General features: G+C 39.0%; 1 protein-coding gene across 1 annotated transcript; it reads left to right on the top strand.

Annotated features, from left to right (window-relative positions):
- Positions 1–1,901: 1,901 nt before the first annotated feature.
- rasl11a (RAS-like, family 11, member A) lies at positions 1,902–15,128 on the top strand. Its single transcript, XM_047385530.1, has 8 exons — positions 1,902–2,419; positions 6,244–6,300; positions 6,441–6,523; positions 8,701–8,741; positions 8,823–8,952; positions 10,272–10,347; positions 12,393–12,469; positions 14,570–15,128. The coding sequence occupies exons 1-8, from the start codon at positions 2,263–2,265 to the stop codon at positions 14,714–14,716; spliced, it is 768 nt and encodes a 255-aa protein (XP_047241486.1). The 5' UTR covers positions 1,902–2,262; the 3' UTR covers positions 14,717–15,128.
- Positions 15,129–20,030: the final 4,902 nt, after the last annotated feature.

Here is a 20,030-nt window from a genome sequence, read left to right as displayed (position 1 = left end):
GCTGGGATGTTATCTGTGTAGGGATGTTTACTTCAGTCAGAAAAAGGGTTAATAACAGCTGACAGTTCTAGGCAATGTTTTTTCCAATATGCAATAATTTGATTAGTCTAAATATTTCAAATCTTTAACAAGAGATGATCAAACGCAGCCCAGATTACTAAAAAGAATGGTGAAGTATCCCTTCAGCACTGAATCAGAAGCTTCAAATCAGATAGCAACTACAATGTCTTATTAACCAGCCCTGATGTAGAGCCATACTTTCTTAGAGTGCTGACACCTAAGCAGCCCCCTTTTAGAATGCTATCCTGGGCAGTGAGCCATATTGCGTAGCTCAAAACCTGCAACTACCTGTATAACCAGTAAATATTTTCTTCAGGTCTTTCCATGACCAAAGACCAACATCACTTTTAACATCTGATATTTAGTTCAGTGTTGTTTTTCAGGTTACATTTCAACAGGACATATAGGCCAAAACAGGACACTTTTGACTGATCTTTCTGGGGCTAAACAGAGACAGTGACAAGTAAACTTGAAATAACATTGACATCTAGTTTTGTTCTGTTAAACTGAATTAGAAAATACTCCAAAATATCCCAAAAAGCAAATGATAAAATATATACCGAGAGAAGTCAAAACAACAAACAAGACAATAACAAAATGAAACAAATAATGTTGCATTTGTGTTTTTTTGTTTTTTTAAGGAAGCCTGTTTTAGGAGATGTCAAAGTATATATTCAGTCATATTCAACAAATTAGAATATGGGTTCAGCTGAGGTTCCTTTGTCAGATTAAAAGCACCCTTTGAAAATAACAACCATTAAAAAGGTATTATACACATTCTTCCTTAAGCCCATGTTTCTATATCAAAAATAAAAATTTTTTTATTGGTTTGATGTAATATTCTAATCTCAAATGTCACGTTTTTATTAGCTGCAAGCAGAAAATCCTAATTAACAGAAATAAAGGCTTGAAAACATCAGTCTGTGGGGAATTAATTTATATATGTTTTACTTAAATAATTCAGTTACTGAAAAATAAACTGTTTTCTTATGTGTAAGACTCTCTACAACACCACCTACTGGCCAACTGCAGACACCACAGGTTGACTTGTGTGCATCCATTCTCCATTAAAGTTTAACAGTATAATAATGGATCAAGTCACATAAAAAATATCTATCTATCTATCTATCTATCTATCTATCTATCTATCTATCTATCTATCTATCTATCTATCTATCTATCTATCTATCTATCTATCTATCTATCTATCTATCTATCTATCTATCTATCTATCTATCTATCTATCTATCTATCTATCTATCTATCTATCTATCTATCTATCTATCTATCTATCTATCTATCTATCTATCTATGCAGCAAATTGAGATTGTTTTGGTTGCTTTAGATAGTAATTTTTTTCAAATTCTAATATTTGATATTTAAAATACCAAATATTCCCAATAATCGCAGACATAAGTAAACCTCTACGTTTTTAAACTCAAAACTGTAGAACTATTATTTCTCTCAAACGGACATGACAGGACTTATATCCAAGCAGTAGTATATTATATATTAAAAAAAACAACAAAAAAAACAACTAAAAGATAAACAAGCACTGACATTAATAAACATGCAAATGATATAAACAAAGACTTAAAAGAAAATGAAAAATTCCTCCCTCTACAGTGGACATTAACAGACTTCCGTACTTCAGTAAAAGCTTACAGAAACAGTGATCTACATCCACGTCTTTGTTTGAACGTATTTTTTGATTTAACGCTGGTACTCTCATAATTTATAAAGCATTAAGATGTCCAGGCTGGGAAGTTATGCTGAATTCCCACTGGTCTCCCGGGAATATTTGAGGGGACGGATCAAAGTCTACATCCCTCCCTCTCATCACTCCTTTTGCTCTCTGTCCAGAGCCAGAGGCATCTGAAATCTCCGGGAACCGGGTCGTTTTTGCCATATAAAATGGATCAGTAACGCGTTTAATATGTATCTAATGTGGAGCTAAAAGTCCATTTTCCTCGGGAGAAAAACACTGTTGGAAGACTTGGATAATAACTGAGAATTTGGGTAAACTGTGCTGATCAGTTGCAAACTGTGTTTTTTTTTTTTTTTTTCCCCTACAGTTTTTCAGTCCAAACCCGACTTGCCTGCAGGGAAATAACACGGAGAGAATTTCTCCTCGGGTTGAAAGGATCTGATATAATTTCCCCCAGAAAGATCGGAGCTGTTCTGAGGGCAGAGGGGAGCTAAATGCGGCTGTCTGGCGACCCAGCCCCGGGAAACATGAACAGCAGCGGGTCTGGCAACTTTCTGCTGGTCCCCATACCGGAGTATCCCCTGCTGGACTGTTTACCCAACAAGACGGTGAAGATTGTGGTGCTGGGCGCCAGCAACGTCGGGAAAACCGGTAGGGCTTTGGGATGTAATTAATCAACAACGACAAAAACACATTTAAAAAAGAGATCAGCTCGGATTAGCTGCATGGTGTGAAATGATAATAGTGGGGAAAATATGGCTTGGAGTTTTTTTTTAGGACCAACACGTCGTTGTAGTTTAGCACGCTTTGATGTAATGGGAAACAATTAGCTTTTGAAATATTAAGTGGAAGGGAAATAAATGAAGTGTTACAATCCTTTGACGACAGGGGGCAGCAAACAGCGCCGATTTCCTCAAGATTAAAATAATACATTACAGCAGAATTAGGCTTTAATTAATGTAAATCATGAACTGTGGGGGTAATAAAAAAATAAAGCAGGCGGCTGTAGCGCGACAAACATCATCCTTTCTATGATTTCCACAGAACATTCTTTATAAAAATGAAAAGTTTGAACCGTTTTATAATTTCGGTATTAATATTTCTTTTATACATCTTTTGTGATGAACAGAGCACCATCTTTTATAAAGATCACTGGGTTAGAGCACAAACTCTTAACCTGAAAACTCAGACAAATCTACTGGTTTATTATAAACATAAGCTAGCTTTAGCGTTTAGAATTATACAGGGGCAGGAAAGGGACATAATACATGTTATAAGGAAGCTCATTTATCATAATACAAGTTCCAGTAGGTAAATATATTTCTACTTTTTCCCGATTTCTAATGTCACAGCCATAAACTTCGATGTACAGGGGTTGGACAATGAAACTGAAACACCTGGTTTTAGACCACAATAATTTATTAGTATGGTGTAGGGCCTCCTTTTGCGGCCAATACAGCGTCAATTCGTCTTGGGAATAACATATACAAGTCCTGCACAGTGGTCAGAGGGATTTTAAGCCATTCTTCTTGCAGGATAGTGGCCAGGTCACTACGTGATACTGGTGGAGGAAAACGTTTCCTGACTCGCTCCTCCAAAACACCCCAAAGTGGCTCAATAATATTTAGATCTGGTGACTGTTCAGGCCATGGGAGATGTTCAACTTCACTTTCATGTTCATCAAACCAATCTTTCACCAGTCTTGCTGTGTGTATTGGTGCATTGTCATCCTGATACACGGCACCACCTTCAGGATACAATGTTTGAACCATTGGATGCACATGGTCCTCAAGAATGGTTCGGTAGTCCTTGGCAGTGATGCGCCCATCTAGCCCAAGTATTGGGCCAAGGGAATGCCATGATATATCAGCCCAAACCATCACTGATCCACCCCCAGTCTTCACTCTGGGCATGCAACAGTCTGGGTGGTACGCTTCTTTGGGGCTTCTCCACACCGTAACTCTCCCAGATGTGGGGAAAACAGTAAAGGTGAACTCATCAGAGAACAATACATGTTTCACATTGTCCACAGCCCAAGATTTGCGCTCCTTGCACCATTGAAACTGACGTTTGGCATTGGCATGAGTAACCAAAGGTATGGCTTTGGCAGCCCGGCCGTGTATATTGACCCTGTGGAGCTCCCGACGGACAGTTCTGGTGGAAACAGGAGAGTTGAGGTGCACATTTAATTCTGCCGTGATTTGGGCAGCCGTGGTTTTATGTTTTTTGGATACAATCCGGGTTAGCACCTGAACATCCCTTTCAGACAGCTTCCTCTTGCGTCCACAGTTAATCCTGTTGGATGTGGTTCGTCCTTCTTGGTGGTATGTTGACATTACCCTGGATACCGTGGCTCTTGATACATCACAAAGACTTGCTGTCTTGGTCACAGATGCGCCAGCAAGACGTGCACCAACAATTTGACCTCTTTTGAACTCTGGTATGTCACCCATAATGTTGTGTGCATTTCAATATTTTGAGCAAAACTGTGCTCTTACCCTGCTAATTGAACCTTCACACTCTGCTCTTACTGGTGCAATGTTCAATCAATGAAGACTGGCTACCAGGCTGGTCCAATTTAGCCATGAAACCTCCCACACTAAAATGACAGGTGTTTCAGTTTCATTGTCCAACCCCAGTATTTACTTAGGGTTTTATGTTAGAAACTGAAACAGAGTAAAACAGAACAGCCAGTTGGACAGAATCTCGCAGCAGCAGGTGCTCACACCGGTCATATGTGCATTCAGAGTGTAGGAAGTACAGATGAGAGAAAGAAGAAAAAGGAAAATAGGCAGGTATCGCAACTGACATTGTCATTGCAATATTTACCTATATTATTGCCATCGCATACGTTTCTGATATCCTGCGGCCCTAGAATACATGTTGGCCTAAATATTCAAAATTGGCCTCCACTGACCAGAGCAACTTCTTCCCCATTTTTACTCTGGGTATCAGATTGAGGAGGACTGATGGGGGCAAATTCTTGCTAGACATTTTAGATTTTTATTTGAAAAACAATTTTGAAAATCATATATTATATTGTATAAACATGATGAAGTTTGTGGTTCTAATGGACAAAATGAAGAGAAAAGATGGAAATACACACTAGATAAACTAAAGCCCTCAGCTGGGAAAACAACAGTGAGTAATGCACACTGCATGTCCATTGAGCAAGGAATGTACACATCTTGGAGAGTTATCAAACTTGGTTATCTGCAAATTCAGTTCAGTTTATTTACTGTATATAGCACCAATTCACAACACATGTTGGCTCCAGGCACTTTACAAAGTCAGTTCTATCTAATCATACAGTTAAGTACATACATGCTAAGTGATCCTAATTATCAAACAATGAAGTCAAATGCAGTTTATTATTTAAATTGGTTAAATGGTTTGTTATTGAAGGAAACGCAGGAGATCCCATCAAGTCACTGAATTTCAGCATTCACTCCTCCTGGATGAGCATGTAGCAACGGTGGACAATGGCTTTCATTGTGTTGTTGACTCTGCAGCAATCTCTCATACTGAGCATGCATGTAGCAACAGTGGAAAGGAAAATTCCCTTTTAACAGGAAGAAATCTCCGGCAGAACCAGGCTCAGTGTGATCTGTTACATTTGTTTTGTAGGACTTGCAGGGGTGGTTTCTTTATTTTTAAATTAACTGTCCTTTATGGTGTATTTTTTTCCCCACTGAACAAATATACTCTAAAGGGTTGGATTTTTTGAAATGTTACCGCTTACATTACATCATGTTGGTTTGTCATACAGAATACCAGTAAAATACATTGAAGTTTGTGGCTTTTATGTGACGAAATATCAAATAGTTCAAGGGGCATGAATACTTTTTCACAGCACCATGTTAATCAGAAAATACATTCAAGTCTGACTTTATTTAGATCTCAACTCTGAAAAACTACAAAGAACTGCCTTCACAAAGAAAAACTGCATATGTTTTATCTATGTAAAATTACAGTGTTTTGTAAGCTTACTTTTGCCTCCTTAAAGCAATGCAAAGCCTTACAGATTTAATGCTGAAATCACAACTCATGCTCATTTGTCTCTAATCCTCTCTAAGGACCCAGTCATCTGGATATCCACATCTTGTTTTGACATGAGGTTCTGCATGAACTGGATTGCTTTGTGTTTTGCTCACTCCAGGTGCCAACCCTCTCTGGCAGCCCTTTCAGCAGGAAAGGAGATAATCATTTACCAGTACATTAGGTTCTGAGTATTGGCGCCTTGATCTTTCTATTCACACACTATAGGCCTGGGTTTTTTCCCCTCACTGAAATTTGACCCTTATAGCTCCAAAATATGTTGCAGGAAGAAGATACATTCTTCAAGGATTTGGTAAAAGTAGAGTCTAGAGAGATGCAACAACCCAGCAGTGTCTCTAAATGTTATCCAGTGTTTCATCATGTTACTTCTCCCTTATCTTTGCATCACTGACTGACAAATTGTGTTTCATTTTCAGCTTTAATTGTCAGGTTTCTGACTAAGAGGTTCATTGGAGATTATGAAGCAAACACAGGTGAGTTTTCCATTCATCTGACTGCCATTGCTTCCCACACACTGTCGCAGAGAGTGACCCCCCCCCCCCCCCACCCTCCACGATTGATCCTGTCATCCCTTCACATTCATCCCTCCACCTGGATCTCTTTGTCTCTGCAGGAGCGCTCTACTCCAGAAAGGTCACCATGGATGGGGAGGAAGTGTCGCTCCAAATTCAGGACACACCCTGTGTTTCTCTTCAGGTAATTTAAATGAACTGTCGGTTTTGACTTGTGCACATTTGTTTCAGTTTGTAACAATTTTTGTTCTTTAGAAGGCTACTATCTTCCCTTGAAAACCATCACTTTCTTAGAAAGTAGCATAAAGAAAGCTGACAGGAAAACGACCAAAGAAAGACCTTTATTGGGATGAACGTTTTAGATTCTTCCAGTTTTTCTTCTAAATTCTTCATAAAACATGTTGGCCTCTGCTGCTGTGCATAAATATGCTTTTTATTTACAAGCCTACAGCTCTGTTTTTCTTTAACCACTCCTGACAAATGTGTTTAGAAGAGCTTTAAGGTGAAACATCCTGCATAAACGTCCTTTTGGAGTCAGATCTGAGCAGGAATGAAATAGCTGAGGGATATAACCGACCTAGTCTTTCTAGTTTGTGTAGATTCTATAAGGTTGTAATTACATATCTGAAACAATGGCATTAAAAAATATACATGCATATTCAGTGGCTCTGAAACACAATGATGTCAGTAAATACTAGGGTTTCCAAAACTGATACACATTCCTAACAGTAACACAACAGAGCTTTGATGTTTTCAGTCAATAAAGAAAAGAAAACAAGTTCGATTGCTACTCATCCGCACTGCAGGTTTGATTGGACATTCCGCTTGTAAAGATGGTGCATTATCTTTGTACTCAGATGAAAGATTTTCTGAGTTTCCAGTCAGAAAAACAACCACAACGGACTATGAAGTCGGCTGAGTGCATATAGTACATAGTGAAAGGTGTAAATCACAAACTAAGCATCTCTGACGGTTTGTAGCTCATGAAAACCAGTGGCACACACACTGTTGTAAAATATCTGTTTGTCAACATAGTCTCTTTATGTTTGAATGCGTGAAGCAGAAACATATATTGTTATTAGGTTCTATTGCTAACCGAAGCAACAAAACAAACAGCAAATCCCACCATTTTTGGAATTGCAACCAGAACGCCACAAAGACAAGTAACACCAGCGGTTCTCGGGTCACAGTTTAGGAACCTTGGTTTTGGACTTTATGAAATAGATCCACAACAGTGAGTGGAATTCAAACTACTGCTTTCCATCTTGCTTTTACAGCTGGAAGCTATAAGAACTGTACCAACTCCACTGTGTACATCTTTGAGACTTCTGCATATAAGGTTGCAGCTTTTTTTCTTACATTTGCCTTGGATTACATTTTTGATAAAACTTATAATAATTAGTTTTACAACATTTCATTGTTTCCACAAGTTTGGTCCATACATTGTCTAAAAATCCTGGGTTATTAAGAGGTAATTCAGGGTTGAGTGTGTAGGATACGAAAAGATTTGAGTCAATGATTCTAACGTGTCTATTGCAAGACCTGCAGAATTGAACTAATTTGCTGACTGGCTGACAGAAAATTATCTTCACTGGAATGTTCTTTCTAGATAGCACGACTGATTCTGTACACACAGGCTCTGACGTTTAATGAGTTGACTTGGCAAATTCACAGCAGCTGTATCTACATGGATAATGGGTCAAAGATAGTGACTTTGATATTTTAAGATACATGTTTAATTTTTATCTCTTGAGCGAATGCACTTGGCCTAACGTCTTAGCACAGTCTGTTCTGATCTTGGAGAAAGATGCTCATTCTGTTTAATGTGATTTCAGCAATTATAAGACCACATTTTGTGGAATGTGACTGATGTGCAATTCAAATTCTAGTTTAGGATTAAATGTAATTATGCTGCATTTGCTTCTTAGGAACTTTAGCCTAAATTATTGAATCATAAGTGAGTTTAAGTAAAAAGTTGTTTTTGAGTCATTCTTGTTTCGGGTGTGAACTCACTTGTTTTGAAGCTTCTTAATAGAAAGAATGAAAAGATACAGAGAGTATCTATGTCTTAAAGAATTTTGAAAAAGGAGTGAAAGTTACCCGATAACAGAATAGTTTAATGAGTGCAGAGAGGGTGGGTGAGCCTTCTGGTAGAATGGACCAACTGAGCAGGCAAAAAGAGAAATACATTTGAAGTTGTGATCTTTAGTATATGCTTCATTACACTTAATAAACACATTCAGTAGTGTTTTGTATGTTTCCATTCAAGGAGCAGTTACAGAATGTATCTATACAACAGCTAATAAATCATGGGTTCACAATCTCTACTACCCATTTTTCTTCATTCATTGTGTTGGGCAGGACGATGCTGAAGGCCTGTACTGCCAGGAGCAGATCAACAGGTCAGGCTAAAACTATATCATTATTACTTTTATTATTAAATTGTTCTCAGCTAATTTCTTTTAGTATTTTCCCTTTTTCAGGTCCATCTACTGGGCGGACGGGTATGTGCTGGTTTTCTCCATTACAGACATCAGTAGCTACCGAACCATTCAGCCTCTGTACCAGCACATCAGGCGTATACACCCATCTGGAAACATACCAGTTATCTTGGTAAGGACAGGTGTCCATTCATGTGAATAACCATGAATATTACTGCAAAGATCATTTTGACTTTGATGGTCTACTTGACGGATCTTCTGTCAGCCATCTTTTTGAATGGTTGGCTGTCGCAGTAACTCGCAAAAGTATTAATACCCTTTTAACAGTTTTAACATTTTGTCACATTATAGCCATAAGATTCTATGTGTTTTTATTGGGCATATAAGGTTACACATAAAAACAAATCATTGCATAGTTGTGAAGGGGAAGGAAAGGGATATATGATTTTCAACATCGTGCATGTAGCCCCGACACTCTGATGTACAACGTCAATTATTCTGCTCAGAATAGAGTCTGAAATATGATTTTTTTTCCCCTCCTATCTTACTTTACCTAAATGTGTGATTTCATTACTTTTCATAGATTTTCAGATTTCTCAGAAGGATTACCAGCAAAAGCCAATTATTATTAGTATTTCATTACTTTTTCATTGATTTTTAGTTTTATCAGAAGGATTACCAGTGAAAACCAAATATTATTAAGTCCACCTGTGTAATTTAATCTCAGTATAAATCCAGCTTTTCTGTGAAGGCTTGTTAGAGAACATTGTTGAAAAATTAGCTCCATGAAACCAAGGAACACAGTATAGACAGGTCAGGGAGAAAGTTGTGGAGAAGTTTAAAGCAGGGTTGTGATATAAAACTAAACCCCTATAGTTGAACATCTCACAGAGATCTGTTCCTCCTTTATCTAAAAATAGAAAGCGCACCGCAAACCTACCAAGACATGGCTGTCTTAAACTGACAGGCCGGACAAGAACCGCATCAGTCAGGGAAGCAAACAAGAGACCCATGGTAACTCTGGAGGAGCTGCGGAGATCCACAGCTGAGTTGGAAGAATTTGTCGACAGGATAACTGTTAGTTGTACAATCTACAAACCTAAGCTTTATGGAAGCGTAACAAGTGGAAAGCAATTGCTAAAAGAAAGCAAAAGGTGGTTTCACAGAGTATGGAGTCAGGCGGGAGGCTAAAAATAATAAAATTTGTAAAAGACAAAAACTGTCTCATTTTTTTCCCCTTGACAATTGTGCACAGTTTTGTGTTGGTCTATCACTTAAAATTAAAAAAATATACATTAAGGTTTGTGGTTGTAATGTGGCAAAATGTGGAATGGTTCAACATGTATACATAAACTCAATATGCCTTTAAAATATCTCTTTTTGCTTAATTACCAGCACAGCAGTATTGATTTCAGTGCAGGGCAGAAAATAAACCTACCAACAATAATCCTATAATCTAATCTACGTAACCTAATCTGTTCCCTGCTGCAGGTTGGCAACAAGAGTGACCTGCTCCGAGCCCGACAAGTGCCTGCAGAAGAAGGCGACACGTTAGCTACTTCACTAGGTATCCCCCCTGCTTTCACTAGTAATGATTTGAATTCAGTACCACACAACACAGCAGGTGTTTGGGTTAAATCTTGTATATAGGTGGTACTGCTTAAAACCACATTTGAGATATCTGAGTTTTACTGGGGTCAATGTACTCATATTCGTCATCTTCCGCTTTATCCGGGACCGGGTCGCGGGGGCAGCAGACTCAGCAGAGACGTCCAGACGTCCCTCTCCCCAGACACCTCCTCCAGCTCCTCCGGGGGGAGCCCAAGGCGTTCCCAGGCCAGCCGAGAGACATAGTCCCTCCAGTGTGTCCTGGGCCGTCCCCTGGGCCTCCTCCCGGTGGGACGAGCCTGGAACACCTCCCGAGGAAGGCGTCCAGCAGGCATCTGGTATAGATGCCCACACCACCTCAACTGGCTCCTCTCGATGTGGAGGAGCAGCGGCTCTACTCCGAGCCCCTCCCGGATGGTCGAGCTCCTCACCCTATCTCTAAGGGAGAGCCCGGCTACCCTACGGAGGAAGCTCATTTCAGCCGCTTGTATCCGGGATCTCGTTCTTTTGGTCATGACCCAAAGTTCATGGCCATAGGTGAGGGTAGGAATGTAGACCGACCGGTAAATCGAGAGCTTCGCTTTTGGGCTCAGCTCTCTCTTCACCACAACGGACCGGCACAGCGCCCCCATTACTGTGGCAGCTGCACCAATCCGTCTGTCGATCTCCCGCTCCATTCTTCCCTCACTCGTGAACAAGACCCCGAGATACTTAAACTCCAACCAGTAGTCCTTCTCCATGGCCTCACCGAACTCCTCCCAGGTCCGAATTTTTGCCTCTGCCACCGCCCGGGCCGCAGCACGCTTGGCCCCACGGTACCCGTCAGCCGCCTCAGGAGTCCCACAAGCCAACCACAGCCGATAGGACTCCTTCTTCAGCTTGACAGCGTCCCTTACTGCCGGTGTCCACCACCGGGTTCGGGGATTGCCGCCGCAACAGGCACCGTACATCTTACGGCCGCAGCTATGGGCGGCAGCATTGACAATAGATGCGGAGAACATGGTCCACTCGGACTCTATGTCTCCAACATCCCTCGGAATCTGGTCAAAGCTCAAACTCACAGCATCTTGCAACGGCATGCTATTCCATCCGGTTTGCGTTTAGTTGGACCATCATTTATTTTTCAACAGGACAATTACCCCAAACACACCTCCAGGCTGTTTAAGGGCTATTTGACCAAGAAGGAAAGTGATGGGTTGCTGCGCCACATGACCTGGCCTCCACAGTCACCAGACCTGAACCCAATCGAGATGGTTTGGGGAATGCCAGGAGTGTGCGTAGCAGTAATCAAAGCAAAAGGTGGCTACTTTGAAGAACCTAGAATATAAGACATATTTTCAGTTGTTTCACACTTTTTTGTTCAGTATATAATTCCACGTGTGTTAATTCATAGTTTTGATGCCTTCAGTGTGAAGCTACAATAGTCATAGTCATGAAAATAAAGAAAACTCTTTGAATGAGAAGGTGTGTCCAAACTTTTGGTCTGTACTGTATATTTATGCAAAGCAGAATGTTTTGAATGCATTGCTCTGTTATTAATTCCTGCTTTCTTTGGTGATTCTTTTTGTTTTGACCCTCTGTGACTGTCTGCAAGGTTAATGTTTACTTGTTATCCAATGAAATATCTCGAAAGCTATTTGATGTTCATGGTTCACAGAAGATAATTGTTCCCTCACTTCCTGTCTTGTTCTTATTCTGAACCCTAATCCAAGAATTACATTAGTTCTAGTTCATCTAGTCTGGAAAAATAAGTAAAATAAAAAAATCAGCAGCCAGTTTCTAGATAGATTAATTAGGGTTGAGCATTGGTCACACCCACCACCTCCAACAGCTGGGGGTTTTCACACTGTTAAAATACTGAGCAATATGCATTGTAGTTGAACTGGCTTACAGATTTGTTGCCTTGATAAACTGTGGCCTGCATGTTGTTCGATGAGAGGGAAATGCTGACTATTATCAGGATGATTAGAGCGGACCTGATCTGAACCATGTCTCTGATCACAGGAGGTGTTTACTTCGAGGCCTCGGCCAGAGAGAACCACGAGGGAGTCCATGGCGCCTTCCTCCATCTCTGTCAAGAGGTGGGGCCTTATCTTTCCTTTTGGTTGTCGGAAGTGTTTAATTTGTATTTACTGAGCAGTTGTCCTGATGACAGCATCTTATGTAGCTCCCGTGGTGTTGATAATTTTATATCCACTGTCCTTGTAAGGAATTTCATGCTCTGTGGGAGTTTTGATAGCTGAGTGACCCTAAAAAACGGAAATACCACATGTTTATCTTTTTGGCCTTAAAGGGAAACCAACAAGGACTGCTGGATGTAATTTGTTTCTCTAGTATACTAACAGTTGTGTCCCTCCGGGAGGATTACTGAATTTGCAGTTTTGGTTTTTGAGCTCAACCTCCCCCCATAAAAAAAAAAATTATCCACATTTTCAGATACTTCCAAATACAAATTCAATAGCAGAATCACAAATCCATCAGCTACAAATAACAAGCTACACAACATGAAATCAACATGTGGATGTTTCAGTAATTAGGATTTCTGTGAAATCAACAAAATAGGGTAACTTACAGTGCTTTACAAAAGCATCCATAATCCTTGAACTTTTTACAGGTAAAAAGCACAAACTTCAGTGTATGTTATTTGGATTTTTTTGTAATAGAGCAACACAAAGTACTTCATAAATGTAAAACAGCTGCCAGATGAAACATTCTTTTCAAGATATTTACGAAGAAAAATCATAAAGTAAGCCTTTAAAGCCTTTTAATAGATGTTAACATGTTTTCTTCAGGATTGCTCTGAATTTAGCTCCATCCGTGTTCATATCAATTGTTTTATGACCACGAGAAACATCCACAAAAAATGATGCAGCCAGGGATATTTCGCAAATCATCTTGCCACAGATTCTTAATTGGATATAGGGCTCAACTATCACTGGGCACATGAATATGCTTTAATCTTAACTCTGTAGTTGTAGCTCTGGCTGTATGTTTCGGGTATTTGTCCTGCTGGATGGTGATTCTTCAGACCCAGTCTCAAGCAGCTCTAACAGGTTTTCTTCCAGAACTGTCCTGTATTTAGCTCTATCCATCTTCTCACAAACTCCAACCACCTTCCCTGTCCCTGCTGAAAAACAGATTATCCACATCATGATGCTGCCACCACCATGTTTCCCTGTGCCAGTGTTGTGTTTTTGGTAATTTGCAATGTCAGATTTTTTTTTAAACACACATTTGCCAGAAAAGTTCAAATTTAATCCCATTTGATCTTACCAGCTCCTTTCACATGTTTTCTGTTTCTCCTACATGTTTTGTGGCAAAACACAATTATAAATGACAGATTTGTGGATAGAAGAGGTAGTAGTTGTCCTGTCGACAGATTCTCCGAAATATCTCTGCAGCTCTTCCAGAGTTACCGTTTTATTTATTTATTTTTTTTGGGCTGCTTGTCCGATTGATGCTTCCCTTGTCAGGCCAGTTAGTTTAAGTGGACGGCGATGTCTCTCAGTAGGTTTGCAGTTGTGCCACTTCTTCCCATTTATGCTTTATGAGAGGTTCTGATATTGTCACCAATCCTCTGAGGCCTTCACAGAGCACCTGGATTTAAACCAAGAAATAAAGTGCTCACATTTGGACTCTCATTAATGATTACTGGAGCTTTAAGGGGAATTAGTAGCACTGGATTTTATTTAGGGGTATCATAGCAATGGGAGCCATGTTCCTATCCACAGCATTTTTTCAGATATTTTGAAAAAAAAAAAAAGTATGCACTACTTTCTGTTGGTCCATTACATAAAATCTCAATAAAACAAACTTTGTGGTGGTAAAGTGATCAAATGTCAAGGATTGCATATAAAGTTGTTAAAAAAGTTTTCCCAATAATGTTTGTAGGGTCCACATACTACATTATTTAATTAGATTGTTGAAGGGGGTAACTTACATACTATGCTACCATTAGGAGAGACGGTACGTAAATAAATAAATAGAATGAACCAAACTTTGCCTTCAGATGTTTTTAGTTCTGTATTTACTGCTTTTACTGTGTTTGTCCAGTAAACACAGGCACAAACCAGCATCAGTACACTTTATAATACAGTATTCACTTAAACAATATAATATGACATTTCGCATAAACTAAAAAAAAAACTCTTAAACACCTAAATTTGTCTTCTGTGCACCAGGTGATCCGAGCATTAGGAGGAGGGAATGGGGAAAAAAGGAGGGGAGGCCTTCACCTGGCCAGACCCAAGTCTCCCAACATGCAGGAGTTGAAGAGGAGGTTCAGACAGGTCCTCTCCTCCAAAGTAAAGTCCGCTACAACTATCTGATCTGAAATGGATGGGGACATAGCATAACGCACAAGCAGCCTCCACGTAGGAGGCAATATCAAAGTCTTCTTTGGAAATTAAAATGTTGAAGAAAAATCACAAGAGGAGATAATGAAGAGCCGTGACCTCCAGGTTTGCCGCCTGAAGCGGAACATGAAAACTGCCGAGGCGCTCTGAGGGGATCAAAGCCTTTCAAAGAGCACAGGGAGTCTCTCATCAGAGGGACAGATACTGAGCTTAGCTTCTTGGCAGTCCGGCTCCTCTGGAGGAGACTCCTGGTCAGCAGAACCTCTTCACTGGGATTAACAAAGACACATCTCAAGGAGGGTTGGTTAGACCATTCTTTTCTTGTTTTCAAGAGAGTGAAAATGACAAGTTTTTAACCCAAGCAATAAAAACTTTAAGAATTTAATTCAGAGTTATTCTTATGTTATATTTATGAGCTTTGCTCTTTAATTTCCATTTCCACTGGCTATGCTTTATCAAAGGAAACTCCAAATATGATCTCTTCTTTTAAACAGAAATAAATCTTTAGGACAATGCTGACATTTAATCACATAAAGAAAAAATGTCCTCCTCAATCCCTGTTAAGGATTTTGAACAAAAACAGGAAATGACCTCAAAATGCAGGAGTTCACGGCTATAGACTGAGACAAACACGGGCCTTTGACAGAGGACGGAAATCTTTTTATTCCAAATCAAAGTGCAAATTCCTTGTCTTTAAAGATGCCTCTGTGTCACATTTATAGAATAATATTAACAAATAAAATTTACAACATCCACTGATAAAACAGGCTGGTAGTATTTAACTATTAAAATTGATTAAACAGTTTGCACACATTTTATTCCGGTAGATATTATGTAATATTTCATAGTAAAACGATGTAAGTGTAACAATTAACTTAAATAAATTAACTTTTAAAAGTTGCTTTCTTAACAAAACCAGCAAAACTTAAAAATTTAAGATATTTTACTCAAATGAATTATTTTAGCTAGATTCTAATTATTCTGTTTTCGACTGACCTAAGCCTAAGACACAACAGTCAATTGTGTATTTAGATGTGATTCATCACCTGAAGTGTGGAAAATCAGTTGTAAGGTGGAGTTCAAAAGTGTTCAAATGTCAGGGTTTTGAGATGGTAGAAAAACCAAACTGTGATAAATCGTTTTAAAAGGATTTCCACCCGATAAAAAAATAAGAAATTGATGCATAAGCGTGCACACACATAAACTAGTGCTTTGCTGAAGCATCTATTGATTCAGGTTCAGTCTTCAGTCTTCTTTGTTGATGTCGATTAGCTTGCCACGTCTTACTTGGCATCAAGTTCTCCAAATCTTGTCCAGAGCCGTCCTCAGGTGACCACACACATGGTCAGAATCAGGTCTGGACTCTGGCTAGGCCATTTCAAACATTTAATCTTCCTCTGGTGAAGTCATTCTTTTGTTGATTTGAATGTAAGTTAAAAATAAAATTCATGTTTCTTCTAGCAGATACGTAAATGTTTTGTCTCAAAACTATCTAGTATTTGGGAGAGTTGATTATCTCGTCCACCTTGATCAAAACCCCCACTTCTATCTACAGAAACATGACCCCACAGTATAAAGCTGCCACCACCGTGTTTCACTGTGGGCATGGGTGTTCTTTTGGTAATGCTCAATGTTTTTCTGTCAAACACCTTTTGAAATTGTGGCCAAAATGTTGAAGTAGGATTTCAGACTATAACAATTCCTTGAGTTTTTAGAAAAGTTTAGGCAGGCGTGAATGTTTTCTTTGGAAGAAAATGCTTCTGTCTTGCAACCCTTCTCATTAGTCCAGACGTGTAGAGGAAAAAACAGACTGTTGACCTATGTAGAACATGCAGGAGCTCATGCAACAGGTGACCTCTACAACTCCTTTGGTGTAAATCGGATAAAATTTAAATATTCAAGCTTTGTTAATAATAATTATCATAATTATTAATATTTGCTGATATTAAAACCAAATCTATTGTTGCAAAACACAAAGTCCAAAATAAAGAAAATACCAGTGGTGTATACAGTTTTGATATTTTCCCATTGTCCTTAATATACATTTAATTATCACAAGATAATTTTAATTAATTGGTGTGGTCATTTTAATGGCTGATGAGGATTCACTCTGTCAAAACAGTTTCAGTGTCATTCCTTGGCTTTTACCTGCAGACTTGTTTGCATAATTAAACTTGTGCATTTATTACTTCTAAAAACTGAAAATCACAAGCTGATTTCACCACTTTTAATCAACATTGAGTTACACCCTTTTCTGTCTCTATTTGTTCTGGAAACTATGATATTGTATAAATTACAACAATGCCATTTTTGGCATTGTCCTCCTGTCCCAGGAGGAGTAGTGAAATCATATTTTTTTCCAAAGGATTCACACACTCATGCAAACAACTTTTTCCATTGAAGTTTGTTCCTATTAAAACTACATTTTTAGTGGCAGTTGGAGTATGTTCTTCAGCTTTTAAAAAGTTGTGTATAGAAAGTAACTCCGATATTTGTCATCCCATCTGTGGTTCACAATCCCTTAGAATGAATAAGTTGTTGGCATTACCCCAATGAAACACAGCCTGCTCTGTTTGAGGATGATGCTTTAAAGAAACGGTGTATGTTTTTTGTGATTTGTGTGTGTTCGTGTTTTCCGCTGTTCTCATGACCTCCTGTGTTGCTGAAACGCTCACAGAATTCCCAGTAAACACAAATTCCTCGGCATCTTGGATTTCTTTGTGGGTCACTGAGCTACCAGTCTTCTGCACCACACACACACACACACACACACACACACACACACACAGTTTAAAATGTTTGCTGACCCCAACTCTAACCCTTTCGCTCTCTGACCTTTAGAAGTAGCAGGACTCCATCAAATTCTAGAAAAACCCCTTTCAGACCACTCGTCCTATTCTATAGGTGCCATTAGATGAATGCAGACCCCAGAGTTGTGCTTGTGCTCTTGTCTTACTCAAACTGTAGGGATCTGAATATTTTTAAACAGTCACACTGTGACGACCTTCCTCCCCAGATCATAAGTCATTGTTTTTTTAATGTGAACATTTTAAGGTATGTGGAAGTTCAAGTAAGAAATACTTGCTAAGATGTTGGAAATATTCTACTAATATCTAAAAAAGTACCAGAAAATAAGATTTTCTTTTCAATCTTTTGAATAATTTGATAACTTGTTTTCAATTGATACACACGTACACACACACACACTGATAAAGAGGAAACCTTTGCACTTTTCCCTCAAGGCCACTTCATCTGCTCCAACTCTGACTTCAGCCAGGAGTTTATGTGATAGATGGAGACCTAATGTGACATTCATGAGGTTAGAGTCACTAAAGTGAGCCTCTGCTAAGTGTTGCCTTTTTTTGGTAAGGTCAGCCTGAGCTATACTTGGATCTGTTTCAAATGTAAGAAAAGCTTGGAGAACTAAATGACATCGATATATATTAGATGTCCAGCTCTAAAATTCATAACAAGACAGTGCATTGCACAGTTATTCACAATATTTTACCCTTTTTTTATTCTGTCACATTACATCCACAAACATCGGTGTATTTTATTGGGATTTTATTTGGCAGACCAACAGAAGTAGTGCTGTTAAGATACAATTACAGCTATAATTTTCATTCGCCTTTACAGCCATGCACTACTTTGTATTGGTTTGTTATCTAAAATCTATATGCATATATTTAAGTTTTGAGGTCGTTACAGGACAAAATGTTAAATATTTTAAGGGTTAATAGTTCTTTTGCAATGCACTGCACAGAGTAAAAACAGAAACATGATGCCAGGTCCAAAGTCAAGATAGATCTAATACAAAACATAAAAAATCAACAGTCAAAGTCAATAACCACATATGCCAAAACACTCTCACTATTGCACCTTCTCCATAGGCTGTAGTTTGGCTGGCTCCACCCATTTTGGGACTGTTTCCATTACTGGCTTTTCTGGCATGGTACTGGCTTTCTTGGTGCTTGCTCGCCAGCAGGTCCCATCAGGGTTTAGCAGGGCCAACATTTGACAAGAACAGACCGAAGTTAACGGATTAACTATGAGAGATGTCAGCTGTATGCAGAGAGGATGACAAGCCACAGATTTTAACGCACACCGAAGTCCCGGGAGAAGCTCAAAAAACTGAAGAACTACAAAAAAATGAAGGACCACACAGGCCGGAGCAGGCCAGACAGAAAGCTGTGGCAGTTAGAGGACATGGTGTGCAATGGTGGGTGTTTATTATACTTTCCCAGTTTGTACTTAAAACTTATCTCATGTTTGGTAGGCTCACACCGAGCCATAAAACAGTAACGGTTAATGGAAACAGCAGCTTTCGCGCTGAGCAGAGCAAGATCAAGTTGAGTGTACCTGTGCAATGATAGAACCGTGAATGGAAAAGAGGTATTTTACACCATGCCACTGTGAAGTTTTGCAATGTTAGTGCAAACTTGCAGTAGGTAGCTACTAAGCATGAATTGGCTACCAGTCTTAATGTATATCTTTCTTATAAAAAGTTATGGTTTCATTACCTTACTCCCACAGTTCTAAAGTCTTTTAAAAAACTGGTGATGTGAAGCTTCTTCTGGCTACATGAAGCAGTCTCACACCAAGCATGACCCCAACTTATTGTTTGCAAGACAAAATTTTGGTTTTTGGAAAGGTAGAGTAGAAACTAAAGGAGTGTGTCCCAAACTATTATTAGGGTACTGCTTTTTTGTAAAGTACAGCTGGTATGCTAAGGAACTCGAATGTCATGTGTGTAAACATCAGACTGCAGGCTAGCCAACTGAGCTTAAAACATCCAATAAATTCTCCACGTGTTTATGACATTTTTGTTTAAGTCCTCCTCTACTGCATAGATTTTTTATTTTTTTTTAAATAAACTTCAGTTTCAGGTCCCTACTTGTGACTGACATAGAATTCTTACTGTGATTTTCAGATATCTCAAGGTGAAAAAATACATTTCTAAATCATTGTCATGAGAATGAAACTGTGGCCTCTAGAGACTCTCAGCACAATCACTGCTGTTCTCTCACTCTGTGTGGGTGTCTGTGTTTCTAAATGAAGTATCAAGAAATGTATGTCATAGACAACATTGTTATAATCGTTAATAATTCAAGAATAAATAATGAAGCAGGAAAGTTCCAGATAAAAAAAAAAAACTGTTACCATGCTTTCCAAAGTTTCTTGCTACTGTCCCTGTTTTTCTGTGTTCCCTCTCTTCATAGTCTGAGGGTGATAAGTTAAACCCAGATGCGACCTTTTATAGATAACAGAGCGGGACCAGATGTATGCA

This window comes from Girardinichthys multiradiatus, chromosome 14 (genome assembly GCF_021462225.1).
Source record: "Girardinichthys multiradiatus isolate DD_20200921_A chromosome 14, DD_fGirMul_XY1, whole genome shotgun sequence".
Taxonomy (NCBI): domain Eukaryota; kingdom Metazoa; phylum Chordata; class Actinopteri; order Cyprinodontiformes; family Goodeidae; genus Girardinichthys; species Girardinichthys multiradiatus.
Note: the sequence above shows the minus strand (reverse complement) of the source record. Positions and strands in the feature narration are given on the sequence as shown.

Excerpts from the sequence above, each read along its gene's own strand:
- rasl11a (XM_047385530.1), top strand. The coding sequence starts at position 2,263 with ATGCGGCTGTCTGGCGACCCAGCCCCGGGAAACATGAACAGCAGCGGG. Across the intron at positions 6,524-8,700 it reads CACCCTGTGTTTCTCTTCAG|GACGATGCTGAAGGCCTGTA; the intron begins GTAATTTAAATG and ends TGTGTTGGGCAG. Across the intron at positions 8,742-8,822 it reads TGCCAGGAGCAGATCAACAG|GTCCATCTACTGGGCGGACG; the intron begins GTCAGGCTAAAA and ends TCCCTTTTTCAG.